The sequence below is a fragment of the Centropristis striata genome, chromosome 3, assembly GCF_030273125.1.
Source record: "Centropristis striata isolate RG_2023a ecotype Rhode Island chromosome 3, C.striata_1.0, whole genome shotgun sequence".
In the NCBI taxonomy this organism is placed as follows: domain Eukaryota; kingdom Metazoa; phylum Chordata; class Actinopteri; order Perciformes; family Serranidae; genus Centropristis; species Centropristis striata.
In genome coordinates, this window is record NC_081519.1 from 30,733,500 (window position 1) to 30,758,260 (window position 24,761).

Below are 24,761 nucleotides of genomic sequence, written 5' to 3' on the forward strand. Positions count from 1 at the left end.
GACAAAATAAATGTGTCTTTGTTGAGTTTAACATGTTATTTTATAACATATATTATTTCTGGAGGATGTGATTATGGCACTGTCATTCCACATGTTTCAAAAAATAGGAAATAAGTACATCATAAAAGTTCCTGAACACTAAAGCAGGATCCACAAAATCAACAGAACCGAACCAAACAGACAACCTCATGTGAAACACATTTCATACATAAAGCTAAAAATATTTTTACACTTGAATGGCCTTAAATGTAACACTGTATACCACACAGACAATACAAATGAGTTACATAAGATTGCAAAATTACAGCAGCAGAGCTACCTGAAGTCCCTTTGTCTCTGTGTCCCTCTTCCATTCTCTCTGTCACTGTCTAATAAAGCTTGAAAAATGCCAAATAATAATAATATATTAAAAAAAAAATTGAAGAATAAAATTAAAGAATAGTTCATTAAACTCTCGTCACCTAACTCGTCATCATCATTACTCCACAGTTCATTTTCTGATGGAGCTACTTAGGTTGCTGTTTGGGTTTGATGATCACATGAGTGTAGGTGACTTCATCTTCATCATCATCCTCTTTGTCCTCAGAGTACCCTGAGCTACTCTGAGCGCTGCCCTGAAACTGTTTCTTGGCTTTGTTTGTCTTGCTCTGAGCTCGGGCTGCTCTCCCAGGTTTAACCCTGACATAATCTGTTTCCTCTTGTATGACGCTGGAGGACGTCTGTGGGCGAACAGGCAACTCCTCAAACTGGAGAACAACAAGAAGAGGGAATCATTGAGCAGGAGTAACAGAGAAAAATGTATATGCACTCATTTTAAACTAAAATTACAAACTGATAATAACATATTACATATTTTATGCATCATATCCTGTTGTATGACTCACCTCATCATCTGAGCTACTTGAGGCCTCCTTGTCGTCCCCTATCAAGAAAGACAGAAAAGCTTTTTATTAATTATTAATAATCATGGTCAAACAGTTCAAATATTTGAATTTAGTCTAAGGACTTGTCTGCTGAGACATAGAAGTGAAACGTTGTTTCAGAGAGATCAGCTTTACATTGGTAGGTATCTATGTTGCACTTTATTTTACAGCACTTTAATGAGACATAACAATATAATATATATATATATATATATATATATATATATATATATATATATATATATATATATAACAGAATGTAGAGAAGGCCCCTACTCGCCCATACCTCTAGGATGATAAGCGCTGATGAATACCCATTTAATAGTGTGATAACATCCAGATGTGTGTCCCCATCAATACTATAATGAAACGTACATCTTTTCTTGAAACAGAGTGAAATTATGTTGGATAGAGGTCAAATAGTACATGTTGTGTCCTCTGACTCTGTGTTTTGTCTGACTATAATTAAGACCATACCCGATATGATATATATAATCTGCTTCTCACTCATTTTACCATTAGTGGGGCGGATTACCTCAATATTTTACAACAATCGTTCACTTTGTGATAGAAGCATGAAATTTGGTAGATGTGTTGGTGAATATGTTTCAAACAAATCTGGATATTGGGCCACCTCAAAAGCACCCCCTAGTGGCCGTGGCAGGCATTTGTTATACGAATAAATCAATTATGAATAAAAACTGCCCTTTTAATAATACCAACTGGTGATGAATTGTATATTGTTGGAAAGCCTGATTAGTCACCTTTACAACGAGGTACAGCTTGTAAGGATCGTGCATTCATGGAATGAGCAACGGGGCTAAACGTGTGGGTAGCACCCCCCAAAAATGTGCATCCCCTGTGGGGCGGATTAGCTCAATAAATCACAAGAATTGTTTATTTTGTGATAGAAGCACACAATTTGGTGGATGTGTTGGTGGATATGTTTCAAACAAATCTGTATCTTAGGCCGTCGCAAATTCGCCCCCTAGTGGCCATAGCAGTCATTTTCTTCGTTAAAATTACTAAAAATATTTAAATTATTTCTTAAAATATTTAAAAAATGTAAACTAAATATACAAACGTAAATTAAAAAATGTAAATACACATATTAAATTAACAAAAATCCAGTTAGACACTCTTTCAGTTATTTTTCCTGCCTCACCACAATCCGGCTAGCCATCGAGCTAGCTAGCAAATGAGCTAGCTAGCATTTGCTTCCTGGGACAAGCAGTGCAGTGGACTGTCCATCAAGGTATGTCTAAATATTTTATTTCACCTGTTATAATTATGAATAAAATATGTTATGAACATCATAAAGGCTAAAGAGAAAAACAATCATCATGGGCCTTGGCGGAAAAGTAAATTAGCAAGATAGCAAAAATAGGTACTTAAGCTAGCTAGTTAGCTTGGAACATGTATCAGTGGCTGTTGGGTGTGAAAGCTATAATAAGACACTGTTAAATTATGTCCTGTGGAATGTGGACATCCCTCTCTGCACACACACACACACACAGGCACACACACAGGCACACACACACACACACACACACACGAACACATACACTATATGTCATATGTCTCCTTTGCCCATGTGGTTCTTTTTTTAAAAATGTATTTTATAACTCCATCACAGTTAGTCAGGCAGCTTAGGACCAGATTTGAGAAGAAAGGGAACACGCCGGACAAAAGCACCAAACATTTTCCACATGCTCTCTATCACCAAAGGTTTCAACTTTTGGTAGGAGCCACTTCGTCAAGATTGCAGATCGGAGATGGCAGCCATATAAGCCATAAGCCATAAGTCTATGAGAACCAATATATCTTCCAAGCCACTTAGAAGGTCAATCTTGGTGTCAAAATATACATTTTCTGGGTCAAAGAATCATTTAAAGCTATTGAGAATATCACTAGATGAGTCACTGTAAATAATTTGTTGATCAAGATCTGACGCAGCCTGTGAATGGGAATATCAAGACCTAATAAAATGTTATACAAAGTTAATGTTCTTTTCTATTAGACTGTAATAAAGCTTTTGTCACTTTAACATGTCTCTAAATTATATTTGTGGTGCTGAAAACATGAAACAGCAGCTGTAGGGTAGGCAAAGCATTCCATGCCAGTAACCACCGGCGGCCAATTTTAAAAATGGCCGCCACAGCCATCAGAATTTTTTTTGCGATGGCCCAATATCCAGATTCATTAAACATGTATTCAGCAATGAGTGTACCAAATTTGATGCTTTTATCACAAAATGAACTATTGTTCAGCTAATCCGCCCCACTATTAGCCTTTATGATGTTCATAGCATATTTTATTCATAATTATAACAGGTGAAATAAAATATTTAGACATACCTTGATGGACAGTCCATTGCACTGATTGTCCCAGCTTTGAAAGCCTGTGTAGTTCAGTGTATAGGGCAGATTTGTGGAATGGGTTGGTGGAAGAGTTAAAGGGTAGAATGACAAAACATCAGTAAACATCCTTTTACTGATGTTTTGTTTGATATACAAACATGCTGTTTTTCTTCATTATTTTGTTTTGCTCAAAATAAATAAATAATGCATTCATTCATATTGCATTATATTTGTCCAATTGCACCCTGTATTGTCTAATCAAGCTATAATAGGCTCTTTTTTGTACACTGTAACAAATTGCTGTAAGAAAACAGCCAAATTGTGACAGTAACATACCGTTTTCCATTAAAAAGGTATTATACTGTAGAAAACAATGCATTCTGGGCAATATTTGTAGGTAGCTTGCCATTTCCCATAAAATATATGATATTTTAATGGCTGTATTTTACTTAACTAACTCATTCAGTATATGGTATATTAAATTTACTGAGGTTACAGTGAAGACAGCGCTTAATTCATAGTAATTGGCTTTCAGACAGTAATAAGTTCTATTTACAAAAAAATGACTGCATTGTATACTGCAACAGTTTTAGTCTACTATAAAAATCTACTGAACTTCTTAACAAAAAAGACACAAAATTATTTTTTTTAAAAAGGCACAAAATGACCCCAAAAAGAAACAAAATGACCAAAAAAAGACACAAAATTAATTTAAAAAAGACACCAAAAAAGACAAAAAATGATAAAAAATAAAAATAAAAAAAAATTACCAAAAAAGACACAGAATTACCAAAAAAAAGACAAACAATTTTGCATCTAGCTTCAGCACTATACTGTGTTTTAGTCTACTGTAAAAATCAATGAAATGCAGGATTTTGCTGTAATTCAGTATGTGGTTTTATCACAATAACATACTGTAAAGTAGATTACAGTAGAATGCTGGCAACCCAGCTGCCAGTATTTTATTGTTAATTCACAAGACAATTGTTTACAGTGTAGCTTTAAATATGGCTAATGTTGGATCTGATATCTACATTGTAGGCCTATTTTTTTATTTGACTGTGACTTCATAAAATGGTGTTAAATATTGCAAAAACTCCTGTTTGGTTTCCAATTATAGTATAATTTGGCATAATAGAGTTTAGTTTGGGCCTAATCAGGGTTGCAAATTAACTTTTTTTTAAAGTAAGGATATACTTTAACTATTATTACTGTCTAATAAAGGGCATATTATTCTTTCTTTTTGTCCAATTTGATACAGATTGTTAGGTCTTATTGGTGTCCTGGTGTCTTGGTCCTGTGGACTGTCCTGTCCTTTGTGTCCACCTGACAAATGTATGTCCAACATTTACTCTTCATTTAGCTCAAGTTTGTCTTCCACCCAAAAATATCTGCCTCTTTAACTGCTAAAAAGCAGCCATAAGTTATGTGCGGCCCCTTTAAAAAATGGACACAATGGCAATGCCTTCTGACTGCCATTGTAAAAACACAAAATAAGTGTATTTAAGTGCACCCCAAAATATTGAAGTAAGTATGGCTTTAATATTTAAAATATTAATTGTGGTCAGATGAGAGAAAACATACATACCTTCTTCCTGTTTATCAGGCAGCGGCGCTATCCGTCGATTGTTACTATAATAGTTGGCAACTAAGTTGGCGTACATATTAGCATGGGCGTCAACTGCTGTCAACTCTGTTCTCCTTGCAAACAGCCTTTCCCTGATATTTTTACCTAAAACATAAAATTGTAGTTCGTTTTTATTCATTTGTTGCAAATATGACACACACAAGGTAAAGAAATATTTTCAATGAAATACAACAATAAAATGGAAGCAGCAGTATATTTGTCTCTTTGCCAAAATATGATCATAATACATCAGAGGCTCACAAATCATCCTGATCAATGCTTTCCTTAATGCACTTAACCCTCTGGAGTCCATCTATTTATTGAAAATACACATGTTTTATTTACAGTAATAACTTTATTTATATATGATATGTAGAAAATCTGAGAAAGCCAGTTGAAAGTGCATCATAGGAGCTTTCACAGTGTGTCATTTATGTTTCTAGACCATTTTAAAATTGTGAATTTTCTTTCTACAATAAAAACTATTGCTATTTTTAATTTACATGCAAATAGACTGTTTTGTAGTTTTACTATTTATTTATTTTATGCTGTTTTGTGTGTATACATGGTTTTTAAAAAATAGTACATTTCCATTGACACCTGTGTCTTTTGTTTGTATTTTCAGTTTGTGGCAGTTTTATACTTTGTTAATTAAAATAAAATGAAAAATCTGACTGATAGCCAAGTTTGTGACGAGAAAAAGGAGCCATGCATGTGATGTAAGGACAGACTGAAAGATGCTAAACACAGACAGAAATGAATAGGAAGTTGACAAATTTGAACCAAAATCTCCTGGACTTCAGAGTTTTAAAGTCATAAGAGCATTGTAGAACCTGATAATGTAATAAATTCCCGATTATGTAATAACCCAGATAATGTAATAAAAATCTGCACTTGAGTCCATTGAAAATGTTATAGAACCTGATAATGTAATAACTTCCCGATAATGTATTAAAGTACATTTCCCAATAATGTAATACACTTTTAACCAATAATGTAATAAGGTATCACATTAATGGGAGGTTAACACATTATCAGGTTAGCCTTCATTTTGCAAGTCCTGATAAAATAATAATTCCCCAATATTGTAATAATTTAACAGCAGACCACCCATTACTTGGGTTCAAGTGGTGATACTGTGTATCAACTCTAGCTCAAGAGCTCTAGCGCCACCAACAGGTCAAAGTTGAATGTTTATTAACTTTTGACCCGTTCATCCGTTTTTACAAACGAGGTATCCATGACACACGAATGCATTCAACAGCTTCTTGAAATCTAAAGGTGATTGGTGTTATACTTTATTACATTATTGGTAAAAAGTAGATTACATTATTGGGAAATGCACTTTATTACATTATCGGGAAGTAATTACATTATCAGCTTTTATTACATTTTCAATGGACTCAAGTGCAGATTTTTATTACATTATTGGGGTTATTTTATCGGGAATTTATTACATTATCAGATTCTACAATAGTGGGGCGGATTAGCTGAACAATCGTTCATTTTGTGATAAAAGCATCAAATTTGGTACACTCATTGCTGAAGACATGTTTAATGAATCTGGATATTGGGCCATCGCAAAAAAAAATTCTGATGGCTGTGGCGGCCATTTTTAAAAATGGCCGCCGGTGGTTACTGGCGTGGAATGGTTTGCCTACCCTACAGCTGCTTTTTCATGTTTTCAGCACCACAAATATAATTTAGAGACATGTTAAAGTGACAAAAGTTTTATTACAGTCTAATAGAAACAAACATTAACTTTGTATAACATTTTATTAGGTCTTGATATTCCCATTCACAGGCTACGGCCTCCTCTTTGGCTTGTATTCTTCTGTTAGTGGAGCGGCTAAGTGATATAATCTTTCAGTTTATGATACAAGCGTGAAAATTGGCATGAACACTCTCCATGGGTCACTTGACAAGAAAATTGTCTGAGACATTTAAAATTTTAAGATGGCGGCCATTTTTCAAGATGGCCGACACCCAAGTGGAGCGGTTAAGTGATATAATGGTTTATTTGTGTGATACAAGCATACAAATTGGCATGAGCAGTCTCTGTTGGTCACTTGACAATAACCCACCCACAGTTACTTGAAATTCTAAGATGGCGGCCATTTTTCAAGATGGCCGACACTTTAGTGGAGCAATTGAATGATATAATGGTTTATTTGGTGATACAAGCATAAAAAATTGGCATGAGCAGTCTCCATGGGTCACTTAACAAAAAAATTGTCCGAGACATTTGAAATTGTAAGATGGCGGCCATTTTTCAAGATGGCCGACACCTTAGTGGCGCAATTCAATTATATAATGGTTTATTTGGTGATACAAGCATAAAAATTGGCATGAGCAGTATCTGTAGGTCACTTTACAATAAGCAACGCACAGTTACTTGAAATTCCAAGATAGCGGCCATTTTTCAAGATGGCTGACACCTTAGTGGAGCAGTTAAGTGATACAATGGTTTATTGGGTGATATACGGATAAAAACTGGCATGAGCAGTATCTGTGGTCACTTGACAATAAGCCAGCCACAGCTACTGGAAATTTCAAGGCGGCAATTCTTTTTTTCAGGATGACTGCCGCCTGCCATGTGAACCTTTAAATTATGAATTTCCTCATAGAAATGTATTGGGTTCCTCAAGAGAGGTTGTTTGACTGTGCTTTGTCTGACTCCTTGCCCACGACCTGTCCAGTTTGGTAAAACCTGACAGGAGTTCCCTCCCACCGGCGTAGCTCTCCGGGTTCACCAAGGTACACAGGCTCCCTTACCATGAGGGTTTTTTTAAATACTTTTTTAAATTACTTTTTTTATAACTAACCATTACTACTGCCATTAAACATGCCAAATAAATACTCAGGGGTGGGGAAACACAGTTGTGGTGCTGAACGGACAGTGCTCCAAAATAATAATTGAGCAATGGTTAATACTGAATGGCAATAATGACAGATCCAGAGGCAACAGCAGGGCTGGCTGACACGGAACCATGACAAACAGTATCTGAAACTATACTAGGGAACTAAACTGAAAATGTGAAAGCAATGTTACAAAGTAAAAACTGAACATGTCACAGTAATAGGCTGGTGACAAAATAGAACATAATGCGCCGATGTGGCGAGGGGAAGCCAAGCCATAGGCCTACACTTCAAAACACAAAAGACAACAGGGAATAACACTGGCAAAAGAAACAAGCAAATACGTTCTAGCAGGGGCAATACATAGGCATGTGCAACTGAGTCCATATCTGTAGCACTTACACTTTCCAGTACAAGCCTTGGTGCACCCACATTTTGTCAACTCCCAACAACTCTCCGCAATAGGTGGAAGTGGAGTCCAGAAGACTTTCCACTCCTTGTCCTGTTTACCCATCCCCAGTCGGACGGGCTTGGCATTTGTGGATGTCTCTCTTCAATGCCTGTCCCCACACATATCCAGCCTCATAAGAGGTCTGGGATCTTCTTGACCTCTTGACATGGATATCTTTGGTATCTTTAGTGTCTTTAGCAGCAGTAGATGCTCTCTTTTGGGCCCTTTCCAGCTGTGTGTTATTGAACATAAGTTTACAGCTTGAATGATATTTTGCTCTGTTTCTTGTCAATGTGCTTTCTATGCCATCACCTTCATCTAGTCGGGTTGGACTACGTAAGATAGGCAGAGCATTTGTTTTATGAAATAATGGAACATTTCTTGCAATGGGATTATAACCAGTATGATCTTGGTGTCCTGCTGTTTGTTTTCTCAACTGTTATGATGGCTTCTGCAATGTCTGCAGCAAATTCAAAGGCAGAGGCCGAGGGTTTATCCTTTTACCACCTTTTAATAAGCACTTTGATGTATGGGATACAACTAAGTTCATGCCTTAACCCTACACTTAGTCCAATCGTTCATCCAATGCCATTTTTACCCTGTACGATCTGTACACCACCCGGTTAACTCAAACTACTCAGAGAGTTGTCGTCTCTTCTTTGACTAACTTTACAATTGGCTGACATTGAACCCCACTCTGATTAACAGCAATCATATATCACCAGTGTGCCCTGGTAGTGCAGACACTCACTCTTGTCTAATCTGTCTGTGATCAACAACTCAACACAACTGTATTATGATGTTTTAAAACTTGTTTTCCAGAATAATCTAAATCCCAATACATTTCTATGAGAAAATCGATCTTTTGAGGATCCAGGGGGCGGCCATCTTGAAAATAGAAATTTCAAGTGACTGGGAGTGTTTTTTTTTCAACCCAAGTAACTGTGGGTGGCTTATTGTCAAGTGACCCACAGATACTGCTCATGCCAATTTGTATGCTTGTATCACCAAATAAACCATTATATCATTCAATTGCTCCACTAAGGTGTCGGCCATCTTGAAAAATGGCCGCCATCTTGGAATTTGCGATGGCCTAATATACAGATTTGTTTGAAACAAATCCACCAACACATCCACCAAATTGTGTGCTTCTATCACAAAATAAACAATTCTTGTGATTTATTGAGCTAATCCGCCCCACAGGGGATGCACATTTTTGGGGGGTGCTACCCACACGTTTAGCCCTGTTGCTCATTCCATGAATGCACTATCCTTACAAGCTGTACCTCGTTGTAAAGGTGACTAATCAGGCTTTCCAAAAATATACAATTCATCACCAGTTGGTATTATTAAAAGGGCAGTTTTTATTCATCATTGATTTATTCGTATAACAAATGCCTGCCATGGCCACTAGGGGGCGCTTTTGAGGTGGCCCAATATCCAGATTTGTTTGAAACATATTCACCAACACATCTACCAAATTTCATGCTTTTATCACAAAGTGAACGATTGTTGTGAAATATTGAGCTAATCCGCCCCACTACAAGCATCTTTGGGCATGTGGAAGATTTCAAGCCACGCATTTTCATCTGCTACTCCTTCCACAAAGTTCTCCACCATCCACTAGATCTCCCAGCTTTCACTGATGAGAAGGCTGTGTGAAGCATTAGTTGAACCAATGATAAGCCACTTCTCTACAATCACTCAGAGCTGAATCCATAAACCTCAACTATCCATCTACTAGGTTTTGCAGTTTGTACTAATTGTTTTGAGAAATGCATTAACGGTTGTGCAAATGTAGTGATGTGAGAAATGCACCAAAGAGACTGAGGAAAACTGTAATAATCTATATAAATGTATTGTTTGAAACTTACCCTGGAATTTGGAGACAGCAACCAACAAAATGATGATAAGAAGAATTACTGTGACCACAACTATTATGATGCTTGCACTGTTGGGTGGAGAAGACAAAAATATATGTCAGATAGATGGATGGATGGATGGATGGATGGATGGATGGATGGATGGATGGATGGATGGATGGATGGATAGATAGATAGATAGATAGATAGATAGATAGATAGATAGATAGATAGATAGATAGATAGATAGATAGATAGATAGATAGATAGATAGATAGATAGATAGATAGATAGATCGATAGATAGATAGATAGATAGATAGAAAGAATAACAAATAATACAACCTTGTTGAGTTTATAATATTTGGATTATGAGTAGGAGGAGGAGGAGGAGGAGGGCGAGGTCTAGGAGGAGGAGCAGGAGGAGGAGGTACTGTAAAATGACAAGTATAATGTGATGTCATTGTACATAGAATGCATCTTTGTTGCATCAATGGTTATCAGGATTTCAGCAGTGGAAAATTGCCAGCAACCCTACTCCCATGTATTTTGCCAATGATTTTACATTTTAAGTCATGTGAAATGTACACATCCAATGCAGGAATTAGTGTGCCCTTTATGTGTCAAGACAGAAGGTTAGGCTGTGAGGTGGGGATGTTTCAAAGGATGTATAGCATGTAGGTCTTTCATATAGGCGACAAGGCTTGTAGAACCTGATAATGTAATAAATTCCTGATAATGTAATAACCCCAATGATGTAATAAAAATCTGTACTTGAGTCCATTGAAAATGTAATAGAACCTGATAATGTAATAACTTCCCGTTAATGTAATAGAGTGCATTTCCCAATAATGTAATACACTGTTGTTGTTGTTTTTTTTTACCAATAATGTAATAAAGTATCACATTAATGGGAGGTGATTACATTATCAGGTTAGCCTTCATTTCACAAGTCCTGATAATGTAATAATTCCCCAATATTGTAACAATTTAACAGCAGACCACCCATTACTTGGGTTCAAGTGGTGATACTGTGTAGGCAACTCTAGCTCAAGAGCTCTAGCGCCACCATCAGGTCAAAGTTGAATGTTTATTCACTTTTGACCCGTTTTTCACAAACGAGGTATCCATGACACACGAATGCATTCAACAGCTTCTTGAAATCTAAAGGTGCTTGGTGTTATACTTTATTACATTGTTTGTAAAAAAGTGTATTACATTATTGGGAAATGCAATTTATTACTTTATCGGGAAGTAATTACATTATCAGGTTTTATTACATTTTCAATGGACTCAAGTGCAGATTTTTATTACATTATTGGGGTTATTACATTATCAGGAAGTTATTACATTATCAGGTTCTACAAGGCTTGCAGATGCCATAATCAGGTACAAAAGGCATTGGCATTAGGAGAGTAAGTAATATACAAAAAGGAAAAACATAGGGAAAAATAAATGGTTATTTGGAGAGTATAAAATGTAACATATTGACAGCTTGTGTGGTGATAGAGTCGGTATTAGCTTATGTTGCAGAGAATTTAAATAAGCTGCTGTTGTCGTGGTTTGAGAAATCTATACTTTTGTATTTTAAGTCTTCATATGTAGATGTCATAACAGATTTGTTATGTTTGTTTTGTTCCCAAACAATCCTTTTGCATGTGTCTGAACAGTTCATGTGATACTATCTTACATTTTTTCATCCATCACAAACAATGTAACAAAAATAAATAGAATAAAAATTAAATCTTTATGTACATACCATTGACAACAATTTGAATCTCTGTATTCCCGCTGCAGCGATATCTTGCTCCATCGTCGTTTGGAGTGACACATATTTGTAAGTTAAGTGAAAATCTTGTCTCTACTACATTCTCTGTAACTTTCGGACAGTAAGAGATACCACTCAGTCGACACCAAGTAATTGGGGGTCGAAAAATATGTTCGTATTTTGGACCAAATCTATCATAATAGTCATAATACCTATCACGTTTGTAACAAATGAGAGTAAGCTGGGTGTAAATGTTTACTTTCACTTTTTTACTGTCAAACCTCACATAAGAAGGTACCTCCACATCTAAAACAGGATTTCGGGGCAAGGCTCTACTATAAACATTAGACTTTATATAGCGTCCTTTGTTCTCTGCCACACATTCGAAAGACGTAATACTTGAGCAAGCTGCATGATCAATAGTCAATATTAGGGCAGACTGGAATCTGTCATCTACACTCCTTACTGTCTCGGGACATGCAGCAGAATTACATAGCCAAGATTTTTGATAGTCTTGCAATTCCTGGGAATACTGGCATTGGATCTGAAGCTGAGCATGCTTGATCAGAACAGGACTGACCTGCAAAAAATCAGGTTTGTCTTTTACTTGAAGTTCCACTACATGGACCTTTGTCTGATTTTGAAAAGTCTGTGTGATTCTGTAAGACCCTGTATCGTTGTGTGTTAGATTACGCTTCTCCAGGCTGAATGAGCCGTGACACGCACTGGCGTTGGCCAACCGGCACCAGTGATTCCCTAAGGAAGTCATGTTGTCCAGCTCAGGGCAACATGATAGGATGATGGGTTGTCCCACAGTCCCGATCACAACAGTTGGGTTTTTATCTGATAAAAAAAAATTAAAGAAAACCATTAGCAGGCTCTGAGCACAGTTTGACTGGTGACATCCATTTAACAACTTTTATTCTGCTGTCAACAATGTGTGCAAACAATTCACAGCAGAAAGAGACAGCTTATACATTCAATCAGGTGACTGAGCCTCACTGAAACCTTGCATTGCACATATCTGATGAATCGGAGTGAGTGATTATGGGAATAGGTTAGCTATGTTGTTTTTATAGAGACAATTTTGGGTGACTTATCATACAAATACACATTTTGAAAAAGTTACGGTAAGGTAAAAGATTTTTCACACGTGGTAGAGGAAAAGTGAAACGTTAAAGGACTTAACATTTTAACAAATTTTGAAGTTTTAACTAGCCTGGGTATACCCATACTGCCTTGTGAGCTCGATTTCATTGCGAACTGCAAGACCATCTGGTGTCCATGGCAGATTCTTAGCCCTGTTTTAAGGATCCAATCACAGAACGGGGAGGGACGGCAAGACGATGATGCGTACTATTGGACAGATGGAAGCTTGTAGTTTTGTAGTTTGCTTACAGATCAAACATGGCTGCAGCAGAAGCCAAGCTCTCTTTGGATCAAGCTGTAGACAGTGTTCTAGATAGTTTAAACCCAAAGTTGATTTTAAAAGAAGAACAACGTTTGACTTTACACTCCTGTTTCACCACCAAAAAGGATGTTTTAGATGGTCTGTAACGCCGGTGATCTGGCTACGAGCCGGGGGACAGCGGAGCCGCCCAGAGACCCCCAGCAGCTCGTCTATTGACCATAAAATCAGTGGATGTATGTGGCTGAATTACATGAGGGGGAAATAAGGTGTAAAAATAAATAATCTTGCAGAAAGCGAGAACTGGAGAAGCAAAGCAGCAAGCAACACTCTCTCATAGACACACACACACACACACACACACCAACACTGCCGGTAGACTATGAGCTGAAACTACAGAGACATGCTGCAGAAAAACATTGCAGAAGCAGAATTAAACATTTTAGTCTCAAAGTAGAGATGGGCTAGTCCGGCTATGTAAACATCAATTTCTGTCGCTCTACATGCGTCATCTGGTATAACTGATACGATTGGCTCTGGAGGATCGTAAACCATGCCTCCTCTATGGAAAAATGAATAGGTGGTATCCAGACTATATCTCATTTGTGATATAGTCTGGTGTTAGCCAGGCTAACACGGAGCAGCAGTTCAAAGATACCAGATAGAAACTTTGGTAACACTTTCTATGAAGACTACATCTATAGTGCATTATGAGCGCATTCATAGTGAATTATAATGCTCATTATAATCAATCATAATGCATTATGACTGCATTCATAAACACATATAAAGCTTCATGATGCACTATATCAACAGTTATAAATATAGCTTATAATGACTTATAAATCCAAGTGTCTTATGAGTGCTCTTGACTGGTTATAAACTACAGGCTGACTGATGAGGCTTATAATACATTACAACTACTCATACCCCTCTATACACACACCTCAACAATCAATTGTTATAAGGACTCATGGGATGCCATAAGTATAAATTTAAAAGAAGCTATGCTGCATCATAAGTCATTTCGTCAGATACCAAATATAGAGAATTACACTAAGATTAGGAATGTAACGGTAAAGCTCAGTTTCAACCTGTAGGGGGCAATCCACATGCATATTTTGTCCACAAAATGTATATTTTTAAGATTCACAGATTTATTAAGTAGTGTTGGTGATTGATTGAGCTCCAAATCTGTGAATCTTAAAAATATACATTTTGTGGACAAAATATGCACGTGGATTGCCCCCTACAGGTTGAAACTGAGCTTTACCATTACATTCCTAATCTTAGTGTAATTCTCTATATTTGGTATCTGACGAAATGACTTATGATGCAGCATAGCTTCTTTTAAATGCATGAAAATGTGTTACACTTTACTTAACGCCAACAATGAAACATCATGATTAGCTATACTGCATTATAGATGCGTCTATATGAACCTCAATTTACTTAAAGCATACATTGATCATTTATTTATACTTATGGCATCCTATGAGTCCTTATAATTGATTGTTGAGGTGTGTGTATAGAGAGATGAGTAGTTGTAATGTATTATAAGCCTCATCAGTCAGCCTGTAGTTTATAACCAGTCAAGAGCACTCATAAGACACTTGGATTTATAAGTCATTATAAGCTATATTTATAACTGTTGATATAGTGCATCATGAAGCTTTATATGTGTTTATGAGTGCAGTCATAATGCATTATGATTGATTATAATGAGCATTATAATTCACTATGAATGCACTATAGATGTAGTCTTAGAAAGTGTTACCGAAACTTTAAACTGTCTCTGCTATCATGTTAATTCTAAGATCACAGCAGAAAAAGTGACAGTGTTGTGAGGTTATGAGGGCTGTTAAATCAAGCACTTAAAATACAAGAAGGTGAGTACTGCTCCTACACTGCCCCTACTCTTCATGTGTGTATTTCATCTTGCAAATGTGTAGAATTAATTCCTGGCGACATGCAAAACCAACCCTCCAAACAGCTGCAGGACACGCAAGGTCGCTATCATGCACACAGTGACATGCAAGTATATCTCTGTCCTAATTGGGGCTTTAAATTGAAGTTTTACTGTATGAAGTGGATCACTTGTTGTTACTGGTGAAGGGACAACGAAGCTTTGTGAACCATTTGTTTTATTTACAGGGCACACTAGATGGCACCCTTTGTTTAACAAAGGGCTGTAAACACACTCAATTACCATTGCTAAAGCCTTTTTTTAAGCCAAGACCGCCATCTATGGGGTCAAAAAATAAAGCAAATGCTTCACAAAGCTTCATTGTCCCTTCACTAGTAGTTACATTCTTCTAACATCACTTAAATATCCTTAAACTAGACACCTGAATGTTAAAGTTACCAGCCATTCGACAGACATTTGGTCAATGTCCATCTGAGTTTCACTAGCTGTTTGGACCAAAAATGGAACTGTGTGAAAGAAATCTGATAGACTGCGTTGGTGGAGGCATGTGGCTTGTTGAGACAAATCACAAATCAGATCAGGTCGGTTTAGAAGCTCTGACTGATCAAAGAACTTCCTGTTTTGCAAACAAAATCACTTATCACAAAAATATCAACAACAACATATAACTTACCTTCAATCACATTTAGCCTGTACTTCTTCCCAAGATTTCTGTGTGACCCTAAGCATACATACAGACCCGAGTCACTGGGTTTGAGTCCAGACAACATATTATATTTATATCTGCTATAAGTTACAGAGGGGTGGTTCAGTGGTGCAGTATCTGTACACTTGGGGCAATTCTGAGGGGTTGAAGGGCAACACTTGACTAATTTCTCGCTGCTGTAACATTCAAGTGTTACAGAAGCATTCTTCCACACTTTGATGGTGAGCTCTGATCCCAGAGTACCTGGAATGACAAGTTACAGAAATATTAACAGATAATAGTTACAGTTCACAGAATTCAACTTCTCACATATTTCTCTCTCTCTCTCTCTCTCTCTCTCTCTCTCTCTCTCACACACACACACACACACACACACACACACACACACACACACACACACATTCTTGTACTTCTATCTTTGTGAGGGCCCTCATTGGAATAGTGAATTCCCTAGCAAGGTTATAATAGTTTTGAATTTTTCATTAGTTAGTTTTAGTTTTTTGTAATGGGGTATTTGTTGGGTGGGAGATTAAAAGAGGTCACAGTAAATGTTGCCTTTATTTCTTTTGTCTGATCCATCTTCATTATGTATGAAAAAAGTTGACAGACAAAAAAGAGGGACATTTTCACTATAATTTCAGTTAGTTTCAGTTAGTTTTGTAACCACACAATACAGTTTCAGTAAGTTAATTAATAATTTCTTCAAACATGAACCTAATTGTAACCTGAACCCTTAAAACAAAGTCGGAAATCTCAAAAAAGCCTTTTAAGAAGTGAGGAATGTCCTCACTTTGCAAAAATGCCCTCACTCTGTTGGTTAAAAACGTGTTCTTGTCCTCACTATGTGGGAACTACAAGAAATCACACACACACACACACACACACACACACACACACTCGGCTCTTTGATCAAGATATTGTGCTCTCTCTTCTTCGTCTGGCTTGTATCTGAGATGCAAACCATGATGTCCCACAGAATTGCAGCACTTGCACATTTCCATTCTATATCAGATTCAAGAAGGTGACAAGACTAGTGACTCTATTTATAGACCAGTGGAAGATTATCATCTTTATCATGCACTGGAGTCATGTATAATTATATTTGTTTATGATGTTAGTTGGTGCAAATAGTTAATAAAACCTAGTAGGAATGTGGTAGTGGAGCGAGTATAAAGCCCTGAGGGCCGCTACAAGAGGAGGGAGCCTCCACACCAACAACCAACCTTGTCTGCTCAAGTTAAGTTTGGGTTCTAATTTACTTCGGCCAATGTGTTTTGGAGGAAATATTACAGTTTTTCTCAGTCACTTTGGTGCATTTCTCACATCAATATAAACATTTGCACAACAGTTAGTTCAACCTCCACAACATTTAGTCATTTATGCTCATCATAGTAACAGTTTCTCATTCCTTACAACACATTACAAATGCTTTTGGACATGCATCAAGTGCTTTCATACAACTCTCTGCTGTTTTATAACATTATCATTGCTTATGTCATGTCAGTCAAAATTCCATATAAAACTAATAGTCCTCATTTCATTGCTTGAGTCATTACATACAAAAATGTTGAACTAGTTGTCAAGCAAATTTTCTATACTTTTTTCTAAAAAACATGTTTACTGAAAATGTCTCCTAAATTGAATACATTTCTCTCAGGTGAACCTCAGCTTTCACTGATGAGAAGGCTGTGTGAAGCATTAGTTGAACCAATGGTAAGCCACTTCTCTACAATCACTCAGAGCTGAATCCATAAACCCATAAACACTTTACAACATATATGAACCAAGCAGGACATAGTGATGATCATTTCTGCAACACTGCAGAGGGTGGATTCACCACTCGAGGAGATACTTTCCTCGCTGCATTGCCAGAGATGATATTGGCCAATATGTACTGCTATATTGTTTACAGCTCTACCCAAAGGGACTTTATGATGTGGTAAATAAGGGTGTTTTTTTCCTTTTGCCCAATGCTGTAAACAAATTAGAATTGAAAAGAGAATATAGTAAAAATGTGAAACATACATATTCAGTGTGTTGTAGTCAGTTACCTCACTAAATACAGTAATGTGTAACTTTACTGTAGTTTTCTAATGGCTGTGTAAATAGTATATAGTGCTGTCTGGAGCATTTTCAGGTAGCGTCACCAAGATCAGATTTTTTTGCATTGAAAACATTTCCAGAGTAGTGTGTGTCATAATGAAAACATGACAGAGACATTTGACTATCTCGTTCATAAACATGGTGTCAGGACTTTTCATCTTGATGTCACTGACTCTTTCATTGACATGAATACTTGCTTTTGAGGAATGAGCTATGACTCCATTTTGAGCAAGTGACACACTTTTACAGGTTATCAACTGGGTTTTTCAGTTTGTACTAATTGTTTTGAGAAATTCATTAACTGTTGTGCAAATGTAAATGGTCATGTGATAAATGTACCAAAGATACTGAGAAAAACTGTAAGCTGGATCACACATCCTGTCTCATGTGTCGAGCAGAGGCTCAGAGTAGAGGCCACATGCAGAGACCAACATGGTCTCACAGGAATAAATGCAAGGGAAATATGTAAAATTAAAATGTTAAGCTAGACGCATTATGGTACTAGTGTAATAAGAAAATGTAAAAATAAGAAATGCACATTAAAATAATGAAGTTGATATAAAAATATTTGTGCACAACATTGTAACTTTCGTGTTACAATCCATGCAAACCTCACACTACATGACTTTGGCCCTGATTTTCCACTCCTTTACAAAAGCCTGAGATCAAATTTGCATTGGCCCAACACTGTTTAATGCATCATAGATGGATGTCACATATCTAGCAGGCTAAAATCCTGACCTGTCAGGGATTCTGTCGGGCAGCTACACCAATTAAAGCACAAGACACGGGTTAAGGGGAAACCTTGACATGATCTACAGCAGTGGAAACAGGTTGTTCTTTTTATGATCTTTACAAAAATTATTTAGCCACTAGAAGAAACACATTTAATTGTGTCCTTCCTTCCTGGACTTTTTTCCAGGGTTATCTGACTTGTGTTGAGTTCAACCAGTCTTTTGACTATGCAAACCAAACCAGTCAACATGGGTCATGACACACAAATTTAATGCTGGCCTTTCTCCTTTATGCCCTAAATGTAAAGTCGAGATAGGCAGTCGGACTCATTGCTTATGGTCCTGCAGGAACATACAAAAGTTCTGGCACATGGTGGGGAAGGAGATTAATAGGATTTTATCTAAGAATCTGCTATGTGACCCATTATGCATGTTGCTTGGGATATCAAATGGCTTTATTGTTGATAAATATGAGACGAAATCGTACAAAATGTTAACTTTCTGTGCTAGAAAATGTATTCTATTAAACTGGATAACAGATAAAACTCCCTCTAGAACACAATGGCATAATTTTATAATAGAATATATACATATACATATATATATATATATATATATATATATATATCTTGACTATCTATGTATGCTACATGATAAAGATGACATCTTTCATAGAATATGGGACCCTTTTATGTCATACATTGGTATGAATATTTCAACCATATTTACACAAGGATTTACATAGGACTGGAACATGTGGGGTGCTTAACTGTAATTTATTTTTGTATCTATATAATTTCTGAATCATCTGTCGGTATGTATTTTTCTTTGTGTCTGTGAGCCGAGTTGTAGTGTAGTATAGCCCAGTGTGTTTTTTATTTTATTTTTTATTCTATTTGTTTGTTTGTTCTTTGTGTTTGTTTGTTTTTCACTGTGTGCTGTGAAAATGAATAAACATATTGTTTTAAAAAAAAAAACATGGGTCATGACAATGGCGAGAGGTTTACATGTCAGAATATGATGCATCTTTTTGGCATATTATATTGTAAATATATTGTGGTTCATAGAGCATTTTTACGTGTAAATGAAATATATAAATATATAAAGATATATATATATATCTATATATCTATATATAAAGATAACTAATGATAGTTAATTATATTATACTCTATGGGATATTTGTGTTTTATTAGCTTAATCGTTTTACATAATGATCACTGTAACGTATAAACCGAGATCTGACACGGTGACCCACCTGCCATAAATCAACCCAGCATATTAATATAAAATATAAAATATTAATGACCCTGATTTGCTTCCATAAATAATAAGTTGTGCACGTTATGATTACAATGATAATGATTAGAATTTTTTTTTTGTCTTAGATTTGTTGAGTGAGTCATGTAAAGTCAGGCCTATTTTTCAGGCCTTTTTTTGTCTATAGTATAATATAATACATGGTTGTCCATAAAGTTGGAATAATTTTTTCAGACACAATCCTCTGTTAATTGTGTTTTAATTTTCATTGTGATATGTTTGGAATAGATTCTTTAAGTTAAAAAAAAGTTCTTTATCTGTCAAGAATAAATCACATTATCACAATCATTTCATGGAAAGAGGTGAAAAATATTTAATTCCAACTTTATGGGCAACCGTGTGTGTTGATTGATTGATTGATTTTATTTGACCATTCTTGCTATAAAAAATTGAAACAGCAACCTGTGCCATATGTTATGTAAATTTAAAAAAATAGTCAGGGATGACACAATAAAACCCTAAGGCTTATTTCCATAGTGGTCCCTATAGGGCAGGAGACAGGGGCAAGTAGCAGCATATCATACATACATGCATCATTTATACATACATACATACATACATCAATCATTCATAAGACACATAAAAACATAAATTACAGTTTCAAATATACATGACAAATACAAATTGCAGTCTAAGATTGGTGTCTAAACCATTTTTTTCAAGTTTTGTTTAAAACTGCTTATGCTTCTGACTGATTTGAGTAACCAGGTAACCTGTTCAAAAGAATAGTTCCAACATAAAGAAAGGACTCTTTACCCATGTTCGTTGGCATTTTTTCATGTTTCTGCTAACCATAGATACTTTACGTAATAGAGAACATTTCCGTCACCCTTTAGCATCTGTATGACATGCAACAGGCTTTAGCCTATGTAAGTAATGTGATAATATCAGATGTTCTGAGTAAACGCTCCGGAAATAAGAAGATAGCGTGATATAACGAGCGTCACACTTTATGAAGGGAGGGGGTCATGGTCATGTCAAACAGACATAGATTTACACACAGGAAGCCTGTTTGTGTCCCACATGAAAGCAAAAGGCAACGTTTTAAGAATTTTACCCGTAAGAACCCAGACCTATTTATCCTTGAAGGGAAATTATGGGGGATATACCACAGTGGACCACATAGAACACATTTATGATGTGTTTTTTTTTTTAATACTACCAATATCTGTCAAAGATCTGTGATGTGACATATATGTTACATTGGGCGTTTATGGAATTTATGTTTATTATTTTTTATTTTACAATAAATTAACTAGACACCTTTTATGCTTACAGAAACACAAGTTCGCCTTTTTCTTTTGCATCTCCTCAACATATATCAAAATTGTGACAGGATAGGATAGGATTATAGATTATATATAGATTATTTTTTGATTATTTTTGGTCAAATACACTTTAAATTTAACAGCAGAGCATATATATTAATTTAAAATAATTTAAACAGAGAAAATAATTGAGTGGCCTATTACCATTTTTGTTATTGTGACAAATGCGTCACATGAGGTTTTTGATTTTTAGGTTAAAAGCCCGATTTGACGTATACGTCACAGCGATATTTTTGTATCTTGTTTTTATATTAATTTGTTCAGGAAATATGGTCAAAACATTTTAAATGCAATACAGGACATTGATGGATTAGAATTGTTAAATGGGTTTAAACTTAGACTAGTAACAAAAAATAAGCTTTTTGAAATTAGCTACTTTTTCACATTTCTGTTTCCAGTCACAGCCACATTTTGGAGAAGTCTTGCTTCAGGACTTAATGAGTTAAGGTGAAGCATAAAGCTGTATACGGGAGATTCTAGAACATTTAAAGTGTTTGTTACACACGTGTCACCGTAGGTTCTTATTGGTTAAGTTGAATTAAAAGTTAACTTCTGTATATGTAAATATGTCACATTCTAAGTCATATTTTATGTCGCCTTCTTAACTGCATCAGTTTCTCTGTGCAACATGGTGATGTAGCTGGCACGATGCTGGGCTCAATCCAGTGTTCAGAAACAATAACCAGTTCTAAGTAAGTGAGATCTTTCAAATTGTGAAAGAGATAAACTAATCATGGCGAGGTGGATACTCCAGATGTCAGATGAATTGGGAAGTCAATTAGTCAAAAATAGTAAACTTTCCTCCTTTCAGCTATCCAATATGAAAATGACCAATACAATTTTGGTCATTTTGTGTCTTTTTTGGTCATTTTGTGTCTTTTTTGGTCACATTGTGTATTTTTTTAGTCATTTTGTGTCTTCTTCTGTGTTTTTTTTGGTCATTTTGTCTTCTCATTTTGTGTGTTTTTTTGGCATTTGTGTCTTTTAGTGTCTTTTTTTTGGTCATTTTGTGTCTTTTTTAGTCATTTTGTGTCTTCTTCTGTGGTTTTTTTGGTCATTTTGTCTTCTCATTTTGTGTCTTTTTTGGCATTTTGTGTCTTTTTTTGGTCATTTTGTATCTTTTTGTGTCTTTTTTGGTCATTTTGTGTCTTTTTTAAGTCATTTTCTATCTTTTTGTGTCTTTTTTGGTCATTTTGTGTCTTTCTTAGTCAAAAAAATGTATTGACAGATTTTGACAGCTATTTCAACATTTTTGTATGTAATGACTCAAACAATGAAATGAGGACTATTAATTTTATATGGAATGACTATTCAGAATTCACGAGTATAGTTAATATTGACTGACATGACATAAGCAAATGATAATGTTATAAAACAGCAGAGAGTTGTATGAAAGCACTTGATGCATGTCCAAAAGCATTTGTAATGTGTTGTAAGGAATGAGAAACTGCTACTATGATGAGCACAAATGACTAAATGTTGTGGAGGTTGAACTAACTGTTGTGCAAATGTTAATATTGATGTGAGAAATGCACCAAAACGACTGAGAAGAACTGTAATTAATTAATTAATTAAATTACTTACACTTATAAAGATGTTTAAGGGTTTAGAACATTGTGTGTATGAATATATGCAGTGGTTGCAGCATTTTTGGGTTGATTCCATTTGTTTCACACATTTGTTGCTGAATTAGGCCAATTTTTTTATACTGAAAATGATTAAAAATTGCTAAAAACCCCTCTAGAATATTACATCAATATACCCAGACTTTTGGGGACATAGAAAATTCCATGACGTCATTTTGTTTAATAAGTATTTAGTATTTTCCGCGCTTGGCTGAGAGCACTTCTGTTTTGGAGACTGCGGAGAAACCCCCTTTTGTCAGTATATGATTAAATGGTTACTATGGGGACGAACATCATTACATATGAATAGAATTGGGCTCAATGAATTCACAAGTCTTAGCTTTCTAGCAATACTCAATTTATGTAATTTACAGACTGTTTAGGGAGCACAGTAAGCATGAATATTCAAATACGTTTTCATTGGGAGGCCAGAGGGCTGTTTTTGAAAAATGCCATGTCCTCAATTAAAAATAGACAAACTTTGATGTGTTATTTCAACCCGTCCTGACAAGTAACCTTGGCTGGTATCAATGTATTCCTAAAATCTTCTAGTTTCATATAATATCTTCAATATAGTCTCAAAATTGAGTCTGCAAGACTAATTTCAGAAAAAAAAACCCGAATATCTCAGTGAATAAGGCCCAGTAGTTGTAAAATAAAGTGTATTTAGAGTCCATTTATATCATTTGCAGTGCTGGACAACATTTTATTGTATTTTGAAAAATGTACACGATATGCACCACATATTTTTTTTCTTGTTCATCGGTGAAATTCTGTTTTCAGGGTTTCTTTTTTCTTTTGCTTTGGCCTTTTGTTTCCCCGACCCGGATCATAAACCTATTTTTGCATAATGTTGCCAAAAATGTGATGTTTCTTTTAATTACAAAAATAGCTTCATAAAATATTGTAGTTACCTGTCTGTGTTTATTTTAATGAAAAAGTCAAGTAAAATAAAATTCACTTACCCTGCACTGTAAGGAACAGAAATATGCAGATATTCACAACACAGCTGTTCATCTTCTTATCACGCAGATCCAGACTTGAATATTAAATATTATTATATGAGTAAGTGCGGTAAGTTAAGTACTTCTGATGTACTTCTCGTGCTTCTTCTTCTATAAGCTACAACTTAACAGTAAATGATTTGTGCAGTACTGACAGGAAATCCTATCATAACTCAATCTAACTTGTTGCCTCAGTGGAAAGTTGTGGTTTACCTCAGAGGAGGATGGGGGAGATGCAGATTAAAATAGACATGAAGAGATGCCATTTCAGCAGGTTGAAAATGTCTCATCAGCACAATAATGACTCTTAAGAGCAAGGTAAAAGTCTGATTATGTTAATAGAGAAAAACTAATTCTGAATTCTGCAGAAAGTTGGGGTTTCTGTGAATGAACAGATCATTAGACTGAACATAAAATGTTTCCACTGACAGTCAGCATTGGTTTCACAGTCAATCCATAATCATAACCAAGACATTATTAACCCATAAGAACCCAGACCCAGTAATCCTTAAAGGAAAATTATGGGGGATCTACCAGAGACCAAGTGGACCATCTAGTACACATTTATGATGTTTTAAAAAAAAAAAAAATGTATCCCTAAAGATCCATGATGTAACATATAGGATACATTGGGTGTTTATGGTTTTTATGTTTATGATATTTCTTATTTTTAAATTTAAAAAATAGACACAAATTTGCCTTTTTTTCTTTGCATCTCCACAACATTTATCAAAATTGTGACATTAATAGTGCTGTT

General features: G+C 35.7%; 1 protein-coding gene across 1 annotated transcript; it reads right to left on the reverse strand.

Moving 5' to 3' along the window:
* Nucleotides 1-5: 5 nt before the first annotated feature.
* On the reverse strand, nucleotides 6-24,098 carry LOC131968808 (uncharacterized). Its single transcript, XM_059329836.1, has 8 exons — nucleotides 23,966-24,098; nucleotides 15,858-16,133; nucleotides 11,841-12,692; nucleotides 10,427-10,514; nucleotides 10,095-10,171; nucleotides 4,872-5,015; nucleotides 885-922; nucleotides 6-746 (listed from the first exon to the last, which is right to left on the reverse strand). The coding sequence occupies exons 1-8, from the start codon at nucleotides 24,015-24,017 to the stop codon at nucleotides 507-509; spliced, it is 1,767 nt and encodes a 588-aa protein (XP_059185819.1). The 5' UTR covers nucleotides 24,018-24,098; the 3' UTR covers nucleotides 6-506.
* Between the last annotated feature and the right edge of the window lie 663 nt (nucleotides 24,099-24,761).